Source organism: Buteo buteo, chromosome 5 (assembly GCF_964188355.1).
Source record: "Buteo buteo chromosome 5, bButBut1.hap1.1, whole genome shotgun sequence".
NCBI lineage: Eukaryota > Metazoa > Chordata > Aves > Accipitriformes > Accipitridae > Buteo > Buteo buteo.
This window is the reverse complement of record NC_134175.1, coordinates 3,428,806-3,452,046: the sequence shown is the minus strand read 5'-3', so window position 1 is coordinate 3,452,046 and position 23,241 is coordinate 3,428,806. Positions and strand designations below refer to the sequence as shown.

At 40.8% G+C, this 23,241-nt stretch overlaps 1 protein-coding gene across 2 annotated transcripts in view; it reads right to left on the bottom strand.

Moving 5' to 3' along the window:
- Positions 1–23,241, bottom strand: part of DVL1 (dishevelled segment polarity protein 1) — a 105,359-nt gene that overhangs the window by 64,756 nt on the left and 17,362 nt on the right. For both annotated transcript variants that reach the window (XM_075027238.1, XM_075027239.1), the window contains exon 2: positions 1,622–1,691. In XM_075027238.1, coding sequence (XP_074883339.1) covers positions 1,622–1,691 — 70 coding nt within the window. The remainder of the gene's footprint in view (positions 1–1,621; positions 1,692–23,241) is intronic.

The following is a 23,241-nucleotide window of genomic DNA, read 5'->3' as shown; positions in this document are numbered from 1 at the left end:
AAGGCTGTCCAATGTTTCTAGTTACTTCAGCAGAGTTCTCCTATCATGGCACTATGATTTCTAACCCTACTTGCATCACTTGAAGCCAAGCCCTTAACAAAAAAACCATTTCATCCTCAAGTCAAACTTGAGTTTTGGGGAAGACAGACAATTCTTCTTGTCCTTTTCTAGTGTTCCCGATACTCAAGATTGTAAGGTCAGCTTGAAAGAGGATATTAAAATCACAGACTATGTCCCAAATGCTTTTTTGGTGTTAAAATCTAAATCACTACTGCCCTCTTTTCTACCTAAAGGTGCACAACCACTTTAATCAACCTTGACAGTGGTAAGCCTCCTATCCCCAGGTGGAGAAATATGTTCATGAAATTGCCAAACACCAAATTTATCTGTGCGTTTATATCTGTGCTCCAAACATAATCTGAAGGTGAGAATTACTGTATTTCACGCAGTAACCCTGGGGAGCAACAGACTTTTATTGCATCTCCATTAAGCAGATCATAACGTACCTAAAGAACTAGGCTTGTGGAGAAGCGACCAACTATTACAGTAACAGCACAGATTGTATGCTGCTGTTCAGCACTCAGCTCAGCATGGAGTGCAAGTCACCTGTTCATTAAATGAGAAGCAACCCAAAGGGCTGTGTAACACTTAGGAGATAGTAATTAATAACTATAGTTAGGTGACAAACAAATATCATGGCATACTGGAGAAATTAACACATTAAAAACAAACAAGAGAAAGAATAAGGGAGATGTGATCTACTGAGCAGCACAGTAACTGGGATGAACAGCTGGATCGGTGACTTCCTCTACAACTGGACAACTTAGAGCACAAATTCCTCTGCCTTGCTTATTTTTCCAAGGCTAAAAATTTTTGTGTCTTTTTACTGAATGCATGCACACTGTTTAGGTCAGAGATTTAAACCCCATTTAAACCTTCCAGGCACTACCACAATGCTGATACACTGAAATTAAAATAACATAACCAAAATCCTCTAGAATATCACGTTTAGCTGGTTTTGAATAAGTTATTTTGGCTATTTAGTGACAGTATTAAAACTCAATGATTGGGCAGAACTCTGACTATTAACTGTGTAACACAGACAAAAGTGTGCTTCCACTCTCCTGCCAACAGCAAGCCTGCTGTTGCATTTAACCTTATGTTGTGGGACAATTTTTTATTTTTTTTAAACAAGGATTAGAGCTTGGCTCTTACTGGTTTCAACAAAAGGTAAGCAAGTAAATGTTTTTAGAAGTCTAGCCTTATTTTGTGAGGTTTTACAGCATTATTTCAGAGCCCTCCATCAGATTCAGTAATACTTAGGAGATGAGGAAGAGAGACAACACTGGGAAAGAAAAGACAACACAACATGTTACTAACATTAAAGGTTTCGTGTTTAAACCACCTTTTCAGCACTGCACACCTTTGTGGGCTTCAGTCTAATTTTTAAAATAAATTACTTAATAACAGGATGTTACAGATATAATGAAAAACAGCCTTTGCTTCCATATAATTTGAGACTCAAGACTCTTCTAAAAATCAGGATCCATGTTCCAACTACCCTGCTACTGCGCCCACTGTATCAAACAACATATGCATACAGACACATGAGCCAACATACCCAGGACACCACTCTTCCATTGAAGCAAGGTAGCTTTGCGTTGTCGTCTGAGATCTCCTCCTTTACCACCCTGGAAAAAAAAACAATAGGAAGAAAATCAAGGGTTTGAAATTACATCAGATCAGAAGGGACAGTAGTTTTCTTAAATGGTCCAGGAAAAATACAAATTTTTACTAAAATGTTGGTATCAACAAGTATTCTATATTTAAAGAATATGTGACTATCAGAACAAAGGAAGCAAGTAAAAATAAAGGGTAGAATAGTATCTTTCCAGACAACCATCCAAAATCAGTAGGCACAAAGTAATTATAAGCACTTTGGAGTCTTCCATCCCACCACAATTTTTAAAGATCTGATGGTGATTAAAATCCCGCTGTGCTGTGCAGTCTCTGTGTCAGAGATCACAGTTCACAACTTAAGGCCACTCTGTCAGCAAAGGGCTATCACCTCAATTTCCTAGACTGGATTTGGAGCCAAAACACAGCACCTTCCCTCCAAGGCACTAAAGGGGTTGTGGTCAAGCTTCATATTGAACCTTCCATCTCCTGTACATCAGACAAGCATCTCAACCTTCTTCGTTAACTCAAGCTCTCTTCCCACTCTTGCTAGCCACACACCCCTCTTGCTCCCTATACCTCTCTCCTTTCACTCCAAGATGGTTTAAAAATGGTTAGCAAGGCTGAGGTCTGGCCCCGTCAGGGGAAGAGCTGACATGGTCCAATCCAGAGGTCCAGCTGTGGCTTTGAGTTCCCTTCCCTAGTCCATTCCTTTTTAAACAGATGCAATGCCAATACAGCATTCAGCTAGGAGCCATTCTGAAGGCTTCTTGATAAAAAGCTTAATCCAGAACTCAAACCCTTATAATTAAGAAGAATAAAATCAGCAATTTGTTTTACTAGCAAAGGGTTTTCGTAATATTTTAAATTCTGAAGACACTTACTGTGACTCAGTATCTCAGAATCAGCATTTATTTCAACACTTTAAGACTGGTCATAGCCAAATATAAACAGCACAACTACTGAGAAAACAGAAATGCTCCCATTTCATTAGACTTAATTCCAAGCTTCCAATTCAGCAGCAACTGAAGTTACTTCAGACATTTCTGTTCTTCTAACTATCATGGTAACCAATATGGCCCCCATTTAACAACTTCATATTCTTTAAATTAGCCAGTCATAGCCACATATATATATTTATAGCTACAAAAAGTCATTCTGAATTCTTCAAACAATTCAGTGCTCATTCATCCTCTTAGAAAGTAAAGTAATCATGTTTTAAGTCAGCAAGACCTTTATCAGGTCTGCTGGAGGCAAAGTGAGCCTCTAGTTCTGTAATTCCTGCACTAAGTAGCCCGCACAGCTGCACACACTCTAGAAGGCCTCTCTAAATCCCATCCAGGATTGGGAAACAATGGTGCTGTTGACTACACCAGAGTCGCTTCCTTTGGATTCATCCAGATGAAAAGAGCAGGTTCAAAACCAACGAGTGGTTCAGTACTACTAGGAGTAATTAGTTACTGCCTTGAAGCACTCTTCGCAACAAGCCCCCAGTGAGGCAGCTTCTAAGTCTACAAACCAATTACAAATGTCATCTCTCAGCAGGGCACTTTAAACCGTATTTTTGGGGACTGCTGCTCTAAGCTGGAGAGTTCCAATTTAAAGCAGCAAAGATTAAGAAAACCCTGCATTTGCATCAGCTTCCTTAACAAACCTCCCTCGTTTATAGAAGGCCATGATCTCTCAGAAAGTGATTTTTGTCTTTAGAGAAGAAGTAGACATTGCTGGTGGCTTCCAAAGAGACTGTCAAATGAGAAATTTTAAAAGAATCACCATTTCAGAAGCCAGCCTGAGTGGTGCTTCAGTTTCAACATGTGCTTTATTACTTAATTTAAAATCAGAACCATTGGACTCTGCCAGTTCTGAAATCCTGACTATAGGATTTGGTAAAACAGCTGGACTGCTTCATTGTTACAGTTCAGCAGTTTCAGTGTAAGATGACACAGTTGTGAATCAGTGCTATGATGGATTCTCTCTTGTTGATGATGATCCACAAGACAGGACAGAAATGGTCCATGTTATCTATTACAACACTTTTGTCTGGTTATCTCTAGTAAGGAGATACAGATGAAATGCAGGGCAGTTAGCTTCCCATTTGGTTTCTCTGATTAATGGTAAGAATAACATCACTCTTCAAAACAGGAGCCCACAGAGTCACCATTATACAGGACTCCCTTCCCATCCCCTCACTCCCCCAATAGGACATGAATCACTTCTGCCTAGAAAGCAGTCCTTAAGGACAAGCTTCCTTTCAAGCCTTTTTTTTTTTTTTAATCTGCAAATTGGAGCAAACTCTAAATCCAGCATCTGGCAGAAGCAAGGCAGCCCCAGGCAGGGCAGCATAGAGAATCCCACACTATACCACACACCCTGTACGGCAATTATTGAAACCTGAAGCCCTGCATAAACATCTCTTCAAATGCTACTGCTGCCTTCCTTGTAGCAAGATTCTTGTGGATTCTTCTAATCCTACAGGCAAGGGCTCAAATAGGGCTGAAATGCAAGCATTCAAATGCAGGACTTGTCAAATTCCCGTTTCAGGAAGCCTCGTGTACATAAATACTCCCGCACAACACAGCAAGCTTGCAGGACATTTCAATCCATTTTAGTCTCTTATTTCAAGAGAGAAGTAGTCAAGGACAGAGTTTACCTTAATTCACTTAATCCATAGTATTCTCTTTATCAGAGTTGCAGGAATAGTATCAATGTTTACAAGCCCATGGCTTCCTTTAAATGCAGAGCTCTCCTCTTCCACTTCTGCCTAGATCCAAATAAACTAAGGCTGTATGACAGCAGAGACCAACAGAGCACTTCTTGGACAAGTGACTCCCAGGACTTAGCAGAAGGGGTTTGTTTCATGATTCTGAAGAGCTAGGGATATTCACAAAGGTGGCTGCCCAGGTCAGGGAGAACTGGCTGGGGTTTTTGCTGGGTTTGGGTTTTTTTCTTTTAATATACAGCTTGAAGGAACTGAGCTGACTAATAGAAAATCATTCAACTGCAAAAACACCAGGTTTGCTCTTAAATACAAGGCTTTAGTACTACATACTGATGTGAATACTCAAGACATTATTTTTGTTACCTAAGGGCTCCAACCAAAATTGGGAACCTTTTGAACAAGGCACTGTACAAACACACAGGAAAGCTCTTCAGAGTGGGGATTGTCTAAATATGGGCAGAGAGGAGATATGGTGGTACGTTTATACCAAGTCAAACAGTAGATTCGTAGCAGAAATAGATTTCTGGCCTCAAGTCCCTACATAGGAGAACAGGGACAATTTGGTTTTGACAATCCCTAAGCTTTAAAATAGCCAACCTGAAGTCTAGTCAAACTCAATAAAAATTTGTGGTTCCACAACCACATTTTCCTTTATTTATGTTTTTGTCTTCCTTGTTGCTGTGTAAAAAAAACCACAATAGCCACAAAGCAACTGACTATGCATGAAACAGTGTCATATTATGAGGGGGGGAAAAATGGTTAGGAAGGAGAAGAGAGGAGAGGAGAACAAATGGACAAATGAGTCTCTTTCCATCTTACTTATAGAAAATTAGGAATAAGTGACACCACCACTAAAACCTGCATTTGCAAATTTTAATCCATTTCCTAAGGAAGGAATGAACAATCTCTTCTTTCTCCACATTTATTTGCATTGTTAATGGCTAGCAGTACAATATTAGGCAGTCTTCACCCCTTTTCTATTATTGGAAAGAAAAACATTTGAAAATATTAATTTAACTCCTAATCCATCTGTCCTCCCTTCACTGTTTGGCAACAGGAAAGGGATCATATGATTTCGTTATTGTTTTTAGTCATTTATACCTAGACTCTAAAGAGACAATTAAGAATAAACTCCATTGAAATCAACAGATACTCAGTGCTTTAAAATCCTTTGACAATTCAATGAAGCTCTCAGACCTGTAATTCTGGAGCTGCAAACTCTGTGTGCAGACAGAGGATTTCAACATTTGCATGGATCTCCAGCCCCAATGGACCGACTCAAATTCAGACATTATCTTTTGTGTTTCGTAGAGTCCTGGAGAGAACACTCACTCAGCAAAGATCCAATTGCAGAATCAGCAAATAAAGATGCTGCAATAATTTTATCCTGACAACTGCATGTTTTAAATGACAGTATCTCACACACACACACCCCAATGAAATGCCATTTACTGCATCCCAGAAATCATATGCAGAAGTTCTGCATCAAGCTCTAAGATTTAGGCAAAAGTCAAGCACTAAAAACATACTGATTGTGAGGTTCTCTCCAGAGAAAAGGCTTGGAGGTCTTTCTAAAATTGACACATACAGTGGCAGTCAGGATATCCCTGCAATACTGCACAGACTGGTTCAGTTGTCCTCGTGATGGAAAACAAGCACACTGAAGTCAACACTTAAAAACCAACGCACTCTATCACAGCATTAGCCTTCTGCTGCAGCTAAAGGGAACAACTTCCAGATCTGTTGCAACTTGAACTACTAAATATAGCCTTGAGCTATGAGGCAAGAGGATGACAGACCGTAATTCCCAGCTTGCTTTGGGTAGCAATCAACAGTGCCAAGAACATCAAAGACAGCAGCAGCCACTAATTTCAAATATCACTGTTTTACAAATCATTATTTGTAGTAAAGAGGCTGCTCCTTTCAATTCTCAGGAAGGAGAAGCAATGGAGAGAAGGCAAGAAAGGAATATGAAAGTTTACAGCCATATGCTTCAATCTGAGGACTACTTTGTATTCAAGAAGACGTCTTTTGCTCTACAAGAACTTAGAAGGGCAGAGGGAGACCCATGTCGTTGGTGGCTTTTGGAACACACACAGTCCATTAGGAGCTAATATACACGGCAGCTTAAGACCAGGGTGGATAAGGCCCTAAGTAATGGGTTCACAACCTAGACCCAACCCAAGCTAGCATGGCAAGGAAGAAGTGGTGATGCATTTGATATGCCAAAGACCTCCTACAGAGGTGAAGAAAAGTCTGTTGGTATTGGATGTGGTCCACTGTGGAGATAAGACACCAGTGCTCTCAAGCACAATCATTAATGGCCTTACTGTTTGGTAACAAGAACAAAGACCATCTGATACCAAGAAACACATCCCCTGCTCTCATAAAAGTTAAAGGTTCCCTTCAGAAGAGAGGATATTTGTTTCCCAGGTCACATCCTGCCTCCTGGCAACACTGTGGCAAGGCTGGAATGCACGCAGTCTCTATTCCAGCACACACAATCTTCCACTTAACCCAGGTTAGGAGCCACTCTGGGTCACAGAGAAGACAGCAAATAAACACCTATCCACAAAGCCTTTTACAAAGCTACCACTCAAGGAGTGCCAAACAGTAACAGAACAAACCAGTCATTTCCAGATAACTTGGGTCGCAACACCTCCCAGCTGCAGGTCTACCCCATGCTGCCCTGCTGTGTTCCAGCTGTACACGATTCTCCTTTCCAAAGGGGAGGGAGGGGAGAATCTGCCAGCACAGCAACAATTTAGCTAGAGATTTTTCTTCAATGTTCAGAGACTTGTAATATTTTCCTCTTCACTATACTCCAGAAAAATCCTGATGCACAATGTATTAGATCCTTTCATTCATCCTTCAAATGCATCTACCAGGTAAAAGGAAGGTAAAAGAAGAACACAGAGGAACAACTCACCCAAGGTCACACAGTACATCAGTGACAGATCATGAAAAAGACCCCATACTCTTGCATACCCCCAAGCACCTGCTCTACATTGTCAGCAAGCTCCCTACTATCAAATCCCACATCAATACAGTCTTTACTTAGAAAGAGCATGTGCAAAAAAGGGTGTGGATGTGGGGGGGAAGGGGAGGAGGGAATAGTTCTCAGAAGCTCACATCCTCTGCTTTATTTGACTTAGAGGAGATTTAAGAACTAATTACTAAATGAAACAATCACTGCTGGTAACAGCCCCTCCTTCCTCTCACTTCCTGGAATTGTGTCTGGATCCTCTGACTTTGCTACCACCCTACTCTGCACAAATAGGTATTTGTGCATTTACCAAAACCAGTCTCGTTCACCCTCTCCCACCTCACCTGTTTCTATGATAGGTTTACACTCCTGGTTACCTCCCCAGTATCCTGATTTCTTGCTTTCCTCCAGAGAGGATTTTAGCCTGAAGACCAAGGATTGTTTAGGCTTACCCTCACTCTCATCCCTCTGCCAAGCTGTTTGCTGCCTCAGAATATATGCTGACTCCATATTAAGAATACTAAGTGAACCCCAGAAACCTCTAATGACTCTCTGATTCATAAGCATTTAGGCAATTGGATATTAAACACTGGGTTTGATAGTGCTGCATACACTTGCATTTGGATTGCATCATGCACGCCTGGGAGAGACTTAATCTCCAGAATTAGCTAGATGATTTTTTCTTTCTACTCAGAAAAATGAGATTATAAAGGAAATTCTCCTTTGACGGATTCACCAGTTGCAGGCCCAACCCTCCAAGGCCACATACACAGGAAATGCAGGGTTGAGACAGCAGTGTGGCCCCTACAGATACACTCAAGGTTAACATGTACCATGCCACAAAGTGCGCATCCTAATACACTTTAGCACCAGATTAATCCCATCTTGTCACTGCGATCGCAATCAAGTCTTTTCTTAACTCTTTCTTATTGTCCTTTACTGATGGGAGAAGGGGGAGAGAAGCTTCATTCATTACTTTTTAAGACTTGGAGATCCTTAGAGAGAAGGCGAAGTAATTAAGCCATTTGTTCTACACCTATATTTGATGATTTCATCACCACAAAGGCAGGTAAGAGATCATTCACATGTTAGTTTTGATTCATAGAATCATGTAGGTTGGAAGAGAAATCCAGGGGTCATCTAGTCCAACCTCCTGCTCACAGCAGGTTTAGGTTGCTTAGGGCCACGTCAGTCAAGTTTTGAGTATCTCCAAGGATGGAGGTTCCACAACCTCTTCGGGCAACTTGATTCTACTTACAAAGCAGCAGTTTTCCAAAAACCTGTTTAAATTAGTAAAACCATAAGTAATCATAAATTCACATCTGCAATGAGTTAATACTAAGAGAAGCTATTTGTAAGATTCTACTAACTGCTTTGGCAGATTCTAAGCTCCCTCAAAAGCAACTTTTGCTTTGGAAGTGCCCAACTTCTAATGTGGTTTGATAGATATTTGCACATTGGACGAGCGGTCAGAACTACAGTAAGAGTATTACACTCCACTGATGCTAGCTAGCTGCTTCATAGAAATTCTTTGACTTCACTAGCCATAAAAAAATATTTTTAAAGCTCTTCAAGTAGAAGCCCTTTCTGAAGAAGGTCCAGAATGGTCAGACTACCCCCTGCATCTTGCCTAGCAATATCAGGCCAAACTTCCATGCAGAATATAAACATCACTGAAGACCAGACTGTTTACTACAATACAAAAGCAAATGACAGGACAGCCATTTTTAGGGAAACCCAAGTAAAATACAGACAGACATGCAGTTCCTTTAAGGACAATTTAAATTGCAGAATGCACACAGCAAACCCAGCAGAAAAGAGCTGACACGCACAGAAAGAAAAAAAAACCTCTCACCCTTCTGATCACGTGACAAATATGCAACTCCTCAACTGGAATCTAAGCCTGCAGCTCTAAAAATAGTCTTTCTGAAACTGATTAACATGTCAGTTTGAATCTTTAATGCAGAATTAAAACTTTAGGCTTTTTGTAGCTGAGGCCGCAACACAGAGAGTCTTTAGCCTCCCAACTCGGAGAAATTAATGAAAATAAAGCCACCCACTGAATTTACAGATGACACTTGGCTAGGATATGTTTATTTTGGAAATAAGAAAGAGGGAAGGAAAAGAGAAATCTTTTTGCCGAGCAGATAAACACCCTAATGCAGTGCAGCATAGAAGGGCTCTGCTCAACACAGAAAGATTCGCAGCCTTCTGTGATGCATGCATGAAAGCCTTAGATCTTGTCTGCACCCCACTGAGCTTGTGAGCAGGAAACAGCGTTGCAGCGTTCTGAAGCAGACTTACAGTGCTTCGCTACGGAAGGCTCATGCCAATCACTCCTCCAAATAGCACAGAGCCAGAATGGAACCAGCCTTCTCCTTTTTAGGTTGTTATTCATAAACAACACTGACAATGCTTTGCCTTTCCATATATGCACTTTTGTATGCCAACTCCCACATAAACCTGTCAAAAATGAATATGAACGTGCTACCCACGATTATGATGACACACCCAACTATAGAACAAAACCCTCTTCAAACAAAGATATTTAGCTTCAATGCATGTGAGAGCTCTCCTAACAAAAAAGCTGAGCAGTAGCTCTGCATGATCTGCAGAAGCTCAGCTACCCAAGTTCAACATCCCTTCTGCATAAAGCCATTTACTAAAGTCAGCTCTTGTGACAGCACTCCCCAGCTTGAGGTTAACCTCCTGTCCTTCCACCATGCACTTTAGCTCCTTCTTATAGGTTCTATAGAAATCATAGCAAGAAACTGCGTGTAATGGGTGTTAGGGAAGTCACCTCTTCCTGCATAGCTGACAAATACATTAATAAACACTCTCTTTTTCTTCATTTATGTAATTAGCTGATACCCTCTGTCTCATGTTATCCTTAACACTTTCAAAAAGCTAAACATGCAGTCTTAATGATTCTGTCTGCAATTAATATGAATACATTAACCATGTTTATACATCAGTTATCCTCTGCCACATCTGATCTTCATCACCATACTAAACACTTTTGCCCACATAACTGCCTCTTCCCTGTTTTCTCCACTCCACCTTTATTCCTGCAGGCACATCCAGCAGTTGGTCATGCCAGCCTTCTAGAACAGTAGGGAAAATTTATCATCTTTCAGGAGAACTGCAGAATACCGGAAAAGTTTTGGCACTTAGGTCCTATACCAGATACTGACCTAAGCTTAAGCACATGAATGAAGTAAGAACTACTGTATTCCCTAATCGAGAATCAGCCTGAATCTGCCCTTCATTGCTATAAAAAGTGAAGCTTTATATTTGAAATGTGTTGGGACTCAAGGACAACTAAATTTGTTTAGGCTCCACTCTTGCACCAATCCACTGTATGACCTTGAGGAGGTCATTTGGCCTATTACACTCCCTCTTACTACATGAAAATTATGGGACCCTCATGTTTAAAGGTTCCTTGATGACTATTTAAGATAGACATTCAAGCAGCAGAAAGCCTCATTACTCGGTTAGAAAAGTCCAGAGTTCTGCTTAAGCAAGATCCCTGCACACGAATCCAAAAAAAACAACAGGAGCGTGTGAGGGAGGGAGGAAAGCAGAGATTACTTGCATTACAGCTGCCTCAACTGTGAACAGGGGAATTCTGATCTACAGCAATCCAGTTTAGCCATCTGCATCACACTCAAAGCACTTCTAAAGGCCTATCAGTCATTACCAAGTGCAACAGTCTGACACAGTGACTCATACTAAAAGGTTCCACGTGTTTTGAACCAACTGGTACTTGGGCTCCCAGCCCAGATCCGTCTCATCCTTCCATTTCAGTCAAGTGCAGCACAGCCCAACTTGTGCTAGGCTATAGACTCTCAGAACTTCTACCCATTATCTTGAAAGGGTCTCCAAATACAGTGCACTTTGTAGCATCCTCAAGGAATGGCTTCCAATTAAGTATTTTAAAATATTTATGACTGACTGTTAAAAGAGCAATGGCATACAGGGAATACTATTTGCTTCTCTACTCCTTAATTAACAATATTTCAGTGGTTGTACAGATGCCCAAGGTGTGAAAATCCCACTAAAACACAAGCATTTATGGCATTATAAGTTGATATCTATAGAAATCAGTCTATTTTGATTTAAGCACTGATAGCCCAAATTGTGCATAGTGTTATCCTCCACTCCATGATCAGCTAACCTAGCAGAAAAAAGGTTACTCTTAATTATGTGCACAGAGAAGCCAAGCACGTGGTTGACTTTTGGAGTCCTAAGACCTTACCATTTGTTTTCATCAATACCACTTACTCCCTCGGAAAGGGTTTGGAGTATAACCAGCCAAACTGTCCGTAACAAGCAAAGCATTTTAGCCACACTGACAGTCTTCTGTCTTTTATATTATTTCCCTTTTTCTTCTAACCTTCCCCACCATGTTATTTAGTAAATTATTTATGTGACTATATTATAGTCTCACAGGTGTTAAGGAATCTATTCTTGCAACTGTCCCAAGGGACAGACCCGTATCATCACCTCTGCTGTAAAGACAAGGAAGTCACAATACAAAGGGACAGGTCAGCATAATTATGACCTGAACCCAGATTTCCAAGTCCCAATCCAATGTCTTAGTTACAAAACAATAAATATTAACAAGCCCCTATAAAATTAAGTAGTTCTTGAAAACAACCTAGGAAAAACACTGTAAAAGAGAGGTTACTGCCAGCATCAAGTTGGTTGTGGAATGCCCATTTGAAACAGCTGGCTCTGATTTTGTTTTCCCCAGGGTGCAATTATCTTCAAAACTCCAGAGCAGGACACTCTCAAAATAGCACTTAGAGATGACATTCACACAAAGTCAAGGCAGAGATGCAGCCTGTTGAAAATCTAAGCCTCTGCAGGCTGAAGTCACGTCATGACCTTGCACACTGAGAGCTACATACCAATTCATTGAGATGTTGCAGTTTCTAATACACAGTCTAAGTGCCATTCTCCAAGCCACTTCTGAAGCTGAGAATTGAAAGGCAAGGTTCATGATGCTTTTAGCTGATCATCAACAGCTCTCAGGCCCACTGATAAACAGCAAGAGAGGCTGCACAACATGTAAGTTTATTGGCCACTCCACCTAGTATATACTACCAATAAAATCTCTATTTTTTGCAAATTTTGGTAATACAGCCTCCCTCAGCACAAACTGACACTAAGAGTACTACATCCTTTTAGCTGTGCTTCCAGTCCTTTCAAAGTTACTTGGGAAGCATTAAGAGCTCCATGAATGCCCAAGATTTTAAATCATCCCTAAGGATATTTTGGGATAACATAACTTTAATTCATCAACATGCAAAAAGCATCACTTTGCAGCCACTATTCTTGGACCTCCAGCCAGAAACATGGATGCTTCAGCTTAAGCCTGAATTTCATCTGCTCAATAATGAAATGGACAGAGAAGCATTTCAAGATACTAAATCCAAATTAGTTTTAACCCAGCTAGCTCAAGCAGTGACAACAGCAGTAACGTAGTTACACAAGCTTCATTACAGTCCATAGATTACACTAGGGACCCTGGTACTTCCTCTGGCTGCCAGACCACACTTAAGCCCATGCTGCCACAAATTATTTCAAGGGCTTCCCACACTAACAGGATTCAAATTAAGACAGATAGGCTCTTTGCTATCACACATCCAAAATGGCATGCGGACACAGCCCCCCTCATCCCATGGCTCATACCTATAGAAAACTCTTCTCTAACAGCCAGGCAGAAAGGGCAGTCTGAATATGGCAAAGGATGAGCGACAGCAGGAGACATGAACTACAGCCAGATGCAGCAGCGTACCTCTGTCACTGACGATGACTGATTTCAGTAGCTCAATTGAGGGCTGGTTACCGGGTCACTCCAAGGAATCGCTGCACCCAGTGCCAATAGCTGCAGAGGTTACGCAAGTGTGCAACTCAAGCAGACGCTGAGTAAAAGACACCTGACAAGTTGAGTGGGAGAAAGGACCTGGGTAGAAAGGTAACAATTTCAGAATAAGGATGGAATTATAGGACAATGCACCTACACATCCAGTAGAAAGAGTCCAACCGAACTGTGTTAGGGCACTGCAGTCCACTCATGGGTCTGATACAATGTGCTTTCTAGCAAATGATGTGCTCAAATTCCCAACACTAAGTTTTGAAGGTGAAACTCACTCCTGAGCCAAACACAAGCACAAACACTACATTTCACCTGACTCGGTCTCACATGATTTATCAGCTTCAGCACAGGGATGGATCTGGCCTAGGCAGAGCTCACTGACAAAGGAGGATAATTTGGAGCAAGTGCACAGTAAATACTTCAGAAGGATGTTATGAAAATATAATGAGTGATATCCAGACCATTGTGTCATAGGTCCTTTTCCAAAATCCCAGAAGACTACTATGCAACAACCCATTATTCTTATTCAAAATACTGACCGCCAATAAGAACTGAGCCCACAGACAGCAGATGGCTCTTATCTTTGTGTATTTGCACACATTTCACAATGGCCAAGTGCCCAGGCAGTTATTTTTGCCTCAAGTTAAGACCTTGATTCATAGCAAGATTAACAGTAAATATGCAACTTGTAAGCTCTTCAGGGACTGAGTATTTTCAGTGGAAAGGCTGACATTTACATACATCACATTGCAGCCACAGAAAGAAGGGACCACAAGAACAGCCGTTGTTTCTCTGCAACTGAAAGAACATGCAGACATGACAACCCCAATACCATCACATACGTGCATCTATAAAAGCACATAAATGAGGCAACTAATGCTAAACAGCATACTGAGTTTTAGTGCTGAAGCGACCCAAAGTCACGTGTTCTTACACTGCCTTCACAATTCAACAGAAAAAACAGCTTCTCAGCAATAGACTATTGCCAGCACACTTTATTTGCATTACTAGATGTCAGGCAATCCATTTTCAAAGGCAATACCACCAATCATGTATTGTAACCTTATGAATCTATTTTCTGTCCTAAAGAGAAAAAAATATACATGTACAGAAACATGTTACTTCCATCTCAGTACAACCCAGGTGCTGTCACTGATAATGCTGGCATGAACACACACAAACCAGAGCATTACGCTTAACTATCTTTCCACTACAATTATTCTGGCATCAGTGGCACCAGCACAATCACACGGCACGTGGTAAAAAAATGTGCACAATATTTGCCCTTAAAAATGTGACATCAGTTTTTCTTTATCATTTCTTCACCCAAACATCATTTTAAAGATAACTACATTTTCATCTAAAACCATAGTCTCTGAATATTAATGCATGTTATAACAAAAATCCCAGACAGTCAGGTCCTCATTTTAGAAAACGATTAACTGTATATATTAATTTTGCAAAAATTTAGATGTCCACTTTCAGCATATACCACATTAAGCAGACAGGTTCCCATTCTGCTAGTAGAACAAGGAAGGAGAAGAGATCCTCCTTTAAGATTGTGAAGGACAGGTGCACTGTCAAACTAATGAAGTGATCATCCTGGCTGAGTTGTCCCTTCAAGAATCAATTCCAGAGCAATAAACTCCAGAAACAAGTCAAAGGACTATGCCTGTGACCCTAATCCCCTATATTCCATCAAGTCCACTATTCTCAATATGGAAAGAAGCACCTTTCTGGACAGGTCCACTAACTACATGCAGTGAAATCACTCTCTGAAAGGCAGCAGGAGGAGAATGAGCTGCCTGAAAATGTGCCGTCCCTCTCTCTTTTCAGACAGAATGACTTTCAGTCCTTCACAATGAAAGCAAGAAAGAAACAAGTTCAACATACAGCCTTAGAAAGCAGAGCATTTTTCCTAACCAACTAGAAGTGAGCTTATTTCTACCATTCTAAGTAATGGCTGGATATGGTAGCAACTCCAGACCTCTTATTACAACTACTCAATTCATTTTCAATAAAGCTGTCACACAACCATGACAGATACGGTGTCAGCTGCCAAACACCACAAAACGAGAAATGCTAAACGTACGTGAGAACAGTTGGGTCGAGGGAGGTGATTCTCCCCCTCTACTCCGCTCTTGTGAGACCCCACCTGCAGTACTGTGTTCAGCTCTGGGGCCCCCAACATAGGAGGGACATGGACCTGTTGGAGTGAGTCCAGAGGAGGGCCACGAAGATCATCAGAGGGCTGGAGCACCTCTCCTACGAAGACAGGCTGAGAGAGTTGAGGTTATTCAGCCTGGAGAAGAGAAGGCTCCACGGAGACCTTATAGCAGCCTTCCAGTATCTAAAGGGGGACTACAAGAAAGCTGGAGAGGGACTTTTTACAAGGGCATGTAGTGATGGGACAAGGGGTAATGGTTTTAAATTGAAAGAGGGTAGATTTAGATTAGGTGTAGGGAAGAAGTTCTTCACTGTGAGGGTGGTGAGGCACTGGAACAGGTTGCCCAGAGAAGCTGTGGATGCCCCATCCCTGGCAGTGTTCAAGGCCAGGTTGGATGGGGCTTTGAGCAACCTGGTCTTGTGGAAGGTGTCCCTGCCCATGGCAGCAGGGTTGGAACTAGATGATCTTTAAGGTCACTTCCAACCCAAACCATTCTAAGATAAGATAAGAATCAATTCTTACTCCTCTGTGAGATGTTCCTTTTGTGGTCTCTTAAAAGTACATCACTATAATAATAAAGCTAGGTCAAAAAATAGCCACAAGTGTTAATCAATGCCTCACAGAAATATTATTTACAGACAGGTTAAAGTAATCGCTAAAAAAGAGATGAATGCCGATCTAGTTACACGAGAAACCACCATATTATCCAGCAGTGGCTACAGTACTCAAAGACTCCAGATACTTGGGAGAGAAAAGAAGCTATTCATAAATTTATTTAGTATGGTCCCTATGCAGAAACCTCAAACACTTATTATAGATAATATCTCACTCCCCCTAGGTTATTTGTCTAGACATATTTTAATTAAATGGCATTATTCTGGTCACTGATGTGGTGAAAATGATTTAGTTTATTTTAATAAGGTCTTTTGCTCTATACTACTCCAGCTTCCAGAAGTATAACTCACAGCCCATGACAAGTCAGACATACGTTGTAATGAATGCGATAGTGCCTGTTGCCTCCAGACCTATATAAAACACAGGCACAAAGGTGGGGACTACCATCCCTGTCTACCTTCAAAGCACATGCAAAATGTCAACTTTCCCACAGAACTACACAGAAAACCCTAAAAGACTATGTATCCTTTTTTTTTTGTGGGAAGCCACCGGAAACCTTCACTAGTCAGTTCTTTGTACAAGCTTAAAAAGTGTACTGCATCATACATAGAGATCAATTTAATGCACAGTTCCCAGAATCTTCATTGAGTCTCAAAGGCAACCCAGGAGGCGTATAACATGAATCCACTGCATGGCTGTTTCTGCTGTTCAACACATTGCCTGGACAGTCTCTGTGGACAAAGTATTTTGGAATCCAGATCACAAGATAAAGTTGTTCTTGTCTACACCCCTTCGAACTTTAGCCTCCCGTGAGGAACAACATGCTACTGGTGTAGGGGAAGCACAGATACAGCCCTCGTAATATTTCCCTGGGATAGCAACACTGCAAGACAAACTTCTAACATAATGAAAAGCTGGGTTCAGACCTCTTGCATTCAGACCTGGTAATAAATTCCACCCACACTTCAACTTCAAAGTATAACTGGACCTACAAGTTTGTTTAGGCATTGAATGAGAGATCTCCAGCTTGTCACAAAATCCCAAGTCAGATATAAATTAAGAAACAGGTAGTCTTTGGATACATGCCCGTATGTATCCACAGTAAGTCAAAAACTTGTTTTAACCATCAGAAAGGTGTTCCAGCAGAGAAGTGAAACAAGTTCTCGACAGCAAGTGCAACCCCCCAGCCCCATGTTCATGTTGAAACATGAGTTTGCTATCCAAAGCTACACTATAAAGCATTTTACAAAAATACATATGATTTCATTTAGAAAAATAGCAAAGAGTAATAACACAAATTGCATGGACTGAAGTATTCAATATCCTTGTAAAACCAAATTAAGAGAGGTGTTGCTTTGAGAAAAGTGAAGTCTTCCAGTAAAAGACAGCTGTCCGTATAAACATCAATAAGCCAACCTCCTTCATTTCATGAGTGGCCCCTTTAGTTTAGAACTGGAAGATCCTGGTAAGGGAGAGAGAGATATGGTTGTTTCATTTACTACTAGACTCCTGAAGAACTAACTACAAGCAAGAAGCAAGCTGCAGTGCTCAGGGACTCACTTTGGTACCCGACACAGGTTTTTGAGTTCTTTATAAAGAAATATTTGTTCAAGCTATTGTCATTTGGTGCATCCTTACCAGAACATATAGCAGCACTGAAGGACACAGATTTTTTTTAAAAAAAAAAAAAAAAAGAAAGCAAGCTGCAATGAAAAGAGCCCACAATGCTGTATTTCACCTTTTCCCCAGGTGCATCACAGGCTTTCCCATCAGATCACCAAGTCCTTGTTTCTCAGGAATACAGCAAGATTCATTTGCCAACAGCTCTTAAGGCCATCCATTTAAGGAAAATAAAAGTTAGATAGGTCTAAAACACTGAACCATTCAGCTAAGGTACCCTTCAAAAGACAGGGAGCAGGCTTGCCAAGAACTGACATGCATGCACTAAGAAATGGTGCTCCTCCAAATATTGCACTTATGTAACTATTACCTAGCAGCTGGTAAAGCACAAAAGCAGACTGTTCCGGGAGGGGCCCCTATTAACATAGGAGGTACATGCTTTTTACCTGCCTGGCTCTGCCTGTTCGGTTCCCCACCTCCCACTCTTAAAGAGTCATTTCAGCAACCTAAGAGGCTGCTCAGAGAAACAGTTCAGATAAAAGGTGTTCAGATTTTATGCATCACAGGCAGAGAACTGAACCCTTTTCCATATGCAAAGGGAGAGCAAGCAAAATGCAAACCCTTCATTCCACACCTGCACAAGCCCAAGTACATTTGGCTTCTAAATGAGTATTTGTAGGTTTAAGTACAGAATCCAACAGAACCTCTGCCTTAAATTACCAGTGTATTAGTGTGGAAAAGAGTGGGGAAACACAGGGCCCAATGATTTTTTTTATTATTTTTTTTTTTAATTAAGCAGCATTTAAAGCCCTCTGAAACAGAAAGCAGACCCTCACTATCCTGGCACCATACAGAATGAGATAAGCCTTCTGCAGGGAAAACTATCATCTAAAACACAAGATTAAAGACTTATTGCATCTTTTCCAGCACATGGTAAGATGAGGCAGAAAACTGTGTGGCAGGGTTGACAACCAAACTCAGATCTTGCAAGAGCTAGGTAATCACCTTAGCCACAGACAGCCTTCTGAAGAGTCTCTGCCACTCAGCAACACGGCATTTCACCAGGAACTGAACAAGAAAAAAAAATGTAAGCCATGTCCATTCACATAAAACACACATTTTCAATTTGTAACAAGTAGTCCCCCTTGCCTTTATTGTCTTAATTTTGCAAGCTTCACGGAGAAGATTGCTACAGTATTTGCAAAGCGCACTTTGACAGTCTGTTGGTTCCTTCTGGATTCAGAGCTTCGTTTGTCCAGACTGGAAGATATGCATACATACACCCCTCTGGTTCTGTTTAGTGACTTTTGGTGCTTCCTGTGGCAAAGCAGCTCTTGAGGGATCTAACAAAGCTCTGAGTTACTATCTACTTTGGCTGTGAAATGCATCACAGGGAAATCTGAATCTCCCACAGGTTTTAGATCGACAAATACCACTCCGGGTAGCCCTATCTTTTAAAGGAAACATCCTGAACCTTGCAGAAGGTTTGTACATATTGACACCAGACAGTACGCCCCAGAGATGGAGCCACAAACAACACAACTGGCAGCCTTTCTACTTTACTAATATAAGGCGTAGGCCAGTATAACGTAACTCCCTAGGGAACTATGTGCATCAACACTGGAAAGCCACATCTGGGTGCAGAGCACAGCTTCTTCACCATGTCCAAATGGTGTCTAGAATCCATTTTGACTAGCTGCATGCACTGTGAAATGACATGCTGCATGCACTGTGAAATGACATGCTGCATCGCTAGGGAATGTTCCATGAACACATTCATCACCCCAAGAACGCCGAGTTTGAAATTGGGAAGAAATTATAAGTTCTCCCTATTACTAGAGTTGTTAAAGTTGCATCATCCATCTTTCATCAAATATTCTCCTGTCATGGGAACTTCATAAGCCTTTGGGCCTCTGACTACAAAAAGGCATGCACTGGTCCCACTTGTGCAGCTGGGATTTCTACCCTCTCCCTAGAGAACAGGCAGAGGACTAGCAACAACCTTTACTGAAAAGGCAGACGCAGCCAGACGGTGTATTTGTATTAGGCTGCATAATACTCAGCTTGGGACATATAGCAGGACTGCAAAATATTTCTTCCAAATCCTATTAGAGAAGCAAAAGCTGTTTGCCATATCAAATTCAAACTAATGAGAAGAGCCCAAATTCACATCATAATGTTCACAAGCACCAAAATGATACATGCCAACTGAGCTACAATCCACAAGTCAAAGCAGTTTTTCACAGGTCAGACTTTCAATTGACTCAACATCAACAGATGATAACACTGGAATAGGTAAACCGTAAAGTTTGATTTTGTTGCTGCTTTTATTACAAACACAGTAAAGAGTGGCTGAACAGCTCTAACTCAACCAATGAATGCCATAAATCCTGAATAGCTTCTTGAGCTTTCCAAATCCTGTTTTTGCAGAAGGATACCGATAGCATCTCTCAAGAGTGAAACTCCACTTTTGTCATTTCCTAATTCTGATTTCATTGAGACATATATCCTGCTGTTTGGCACAGCCAGATAAGAAGAGACCCAATCCCAGTGGTTTTGTAATCTGTCCATTCTTCTATTACAGCTGTGTTCCTATCTTTACTCATTTTCTGTCAGACTCGGGAAGACCAGCAGCTCTGTAACTGCAGCAGTTGCCAATGGTTATCCAACCAACCAGAGGCTGATTTCTTAATTAGCGATCCCTGGAGTCTAAAGAGAGAAAAAGAAGCTATTAAAAGGAGACAGCACGGATGGGGGGGCAGGGAGGGACAGCGGGGATGGGAATGAAATGTTGAAACATAGACTAGTTGTTTAAATTTGCCCAAAGACATGGTGAGTACCTTATCCATGGTTAAAGGTCTAGCTGTTGCTTTTAAAACCAATATCCAATAAGCCACCAAAAATCCTTTTAAAAGTCAGTCTGTCTGGTGGGGAAATCAGAAATACACATTAAGCAACTACCTCTTTTACAGAATCTTAAAGAGGGCTTACAGTTTAAGACACCTTGGCAGTATCTCAGTTATAACTTTTTAACACAGATATTACCTTCTGACCATGTCCTGAGTCATTATTTTCAAAAGGAAATCTGTCCATAAGAAAACACAGCAACAAAAGGAGGTACTGTCAGATTCTCAAAAATGATAGTTACTTTACCTTGCCCCTGCAGACACTGTTCTCCAGTAGAACTCTGCCTCCACCCCGAGACACATAGCTTCTTTTGATAACACAGGTTTAATAAAAGTTCAGCTTTTGTATACTGCCTCCACAGAACAGTTTTTGGAATGCTATCTGACATCTGCACTTACACTTTAACACTCAGGAGAGTGAATCATTTTAGGAAAGGAGTAATATATTTTCAAGAGCTGTTTTTGCTTTGCATTTACATTTCTATACTTACTATCCTTAGAGAAAAGAATGTTTTAAGAGTTCATGAGCTGACAGATGTGCATGTCTCTATTGCTTTTATTTATTTTACCTGGCTGCTGTAAGTAAAAAGAAAATATTTTAAAGAACAAGAATATATGAATGTGAGAAATCAGCAGTCTTGGCAAGGAAAAGTCAAGGTAGTTCTATGAATACTTAAAATAAGTTTTTAAGAGCTAATGCAATTTTTAAGAGCCAGGTTTCCATGAACAGCTAGAGAGAGTTGGTAACATGTCGTATTGTGCCTCTAATAGAGTAAAGGTCTTGATTACTTGCCAGCAGCACAGTTGATTTCACAAGTATTTACAACTTATACCCAAATGCCTAAGATTTAAAGAACAAAATAAAATTGTTAAGAAGGAAATATTTGAGGCAAACTCTTAGAATAAGTACTGAAAATCAGAAACACATTTATTCAACACATGCAGCACTGAACACATGTCTGTCTGACGCATCCTTTTTTAGATGCATGGGGGACTGCTAAGTTGAGGACAATGTGACATCCAGTGTACTATGAGGACAAAACAGCAAAGAGGTATTGACTGGAGTGAATGAGAGGAGACTTTTCAGGAAGGGGAAGGAGAAAACTACCAACTTAAAGAAAGTTTAAACAGACTCCTAACCCTGGAGAACGAAACTTTCCACTCGTCCAACAAGCAAGTACAGACAATAGGCTTCAATCCTTCAACCCCCAGAGGAACGTCTCATTGCAAATAGACATGTTTTCAGAGACAGATTCAACCTTTGCCTGTCCATTGAGCCTATCAACAACATGGCAAAGGATGGTGGTGGTCTGTCTACTACTAAACTCCCAGGCATTGGAAGTTGAACCAACTGCTCAAATAATCCAACATCTACAGCATTAGCGTCCAACCTAGAAGTCTCCCCCAAAAGCCACCATCACTTAACCTTACCAGATCCCTGAGGTCATGAAAGTTCACAAAAATGTCCCATTTCTGTAAAGAGGTATAAAGCCATTTCCTGATTTGTATGACATTACTCCAAAGAAATCAAACATACAGAGCTCTAATTATGATATTCAATCTGCTGCTGAGAGTTCACAGTGCCCCAATTATTAACTGACATATTGCAAAGCTTCTTGTCAGCTTGGAATCCAGAGACAAATCACCACTGCTACTGCTCCTAGAAGCCCTCAGGATAAAAGGAGAAAGGAACAATAAGACCCAAGAGTATCTAGGACTATAAAAAAGAAGAAAGGTCTTATTTTGCTTAATTTGAAGCAACGCATTTTATTGGAATGACAGTGATAGACTCAAGGTTGTCAAAACCAATTGCATCCAGAAGCAATCACTGGAAGCAACCTTTAGTCAGTTTGGCAGGCTTGGCTAGATAATTATATCATGAATTTGTTCTTGTATCCATTATATCCCAGGCCACAGTCCCAGACCTTGGGCACGGAGAGTGATTTTAATTTCTACTCACTCATTTTCTATTACTTTCACTTTTATTTCATGTAAAGAAAAAAGCAAGATTCTTCCTTAAAAAGGATAGATCTGTTACACCTTAATGGATTTCTCTCCTCTCTGACATTTTGTTATTTTGTGTTTGAGAAGGGGACATATTTCAGTTTAGAACATTAATAATTAGCCAGATTGCAAAACTTGTAATATTCCAGAGGGGTGACTGAGATATTATCCAGAACCTGTACAATACACTAATCCTACCCTTGCTCCTAAATACATTAGACTGTACTTCAGTCTTGATTCTCTAGACTGTCCTCACCCGGCTGAAAAGCTTTACTAGCGCGCAATAGTTATCAATGGAAACAGTACCACAATGGAACTTGTTTACCTTCGAGATGAAAAAACTAGAGTCTTTACTCCAGCTACTTTATTTACATGCTCACACCTATCACATCTGTGTCGCCACGATAAATACAACAGTCTGAAAAAGCTTTTAGTAAATATGAGCCAATTTGCCAAGCATAGGAAGAGGTTCTACCTAACACTTCCCTTTCTCTGTGGCTATCAGGAGTAGGGATGCAAGCAAAGTATAACTGAACAGCTGAACCTGCACAGCTCACAATTTGACAGCTCTAAGTGTGTCTGATTCACAAAGCCTAATGGAGAGATACACCGACCTTACTCTCTTCCTCTTTCTTTGTGCGTGTAAGATATACACACTGCTAA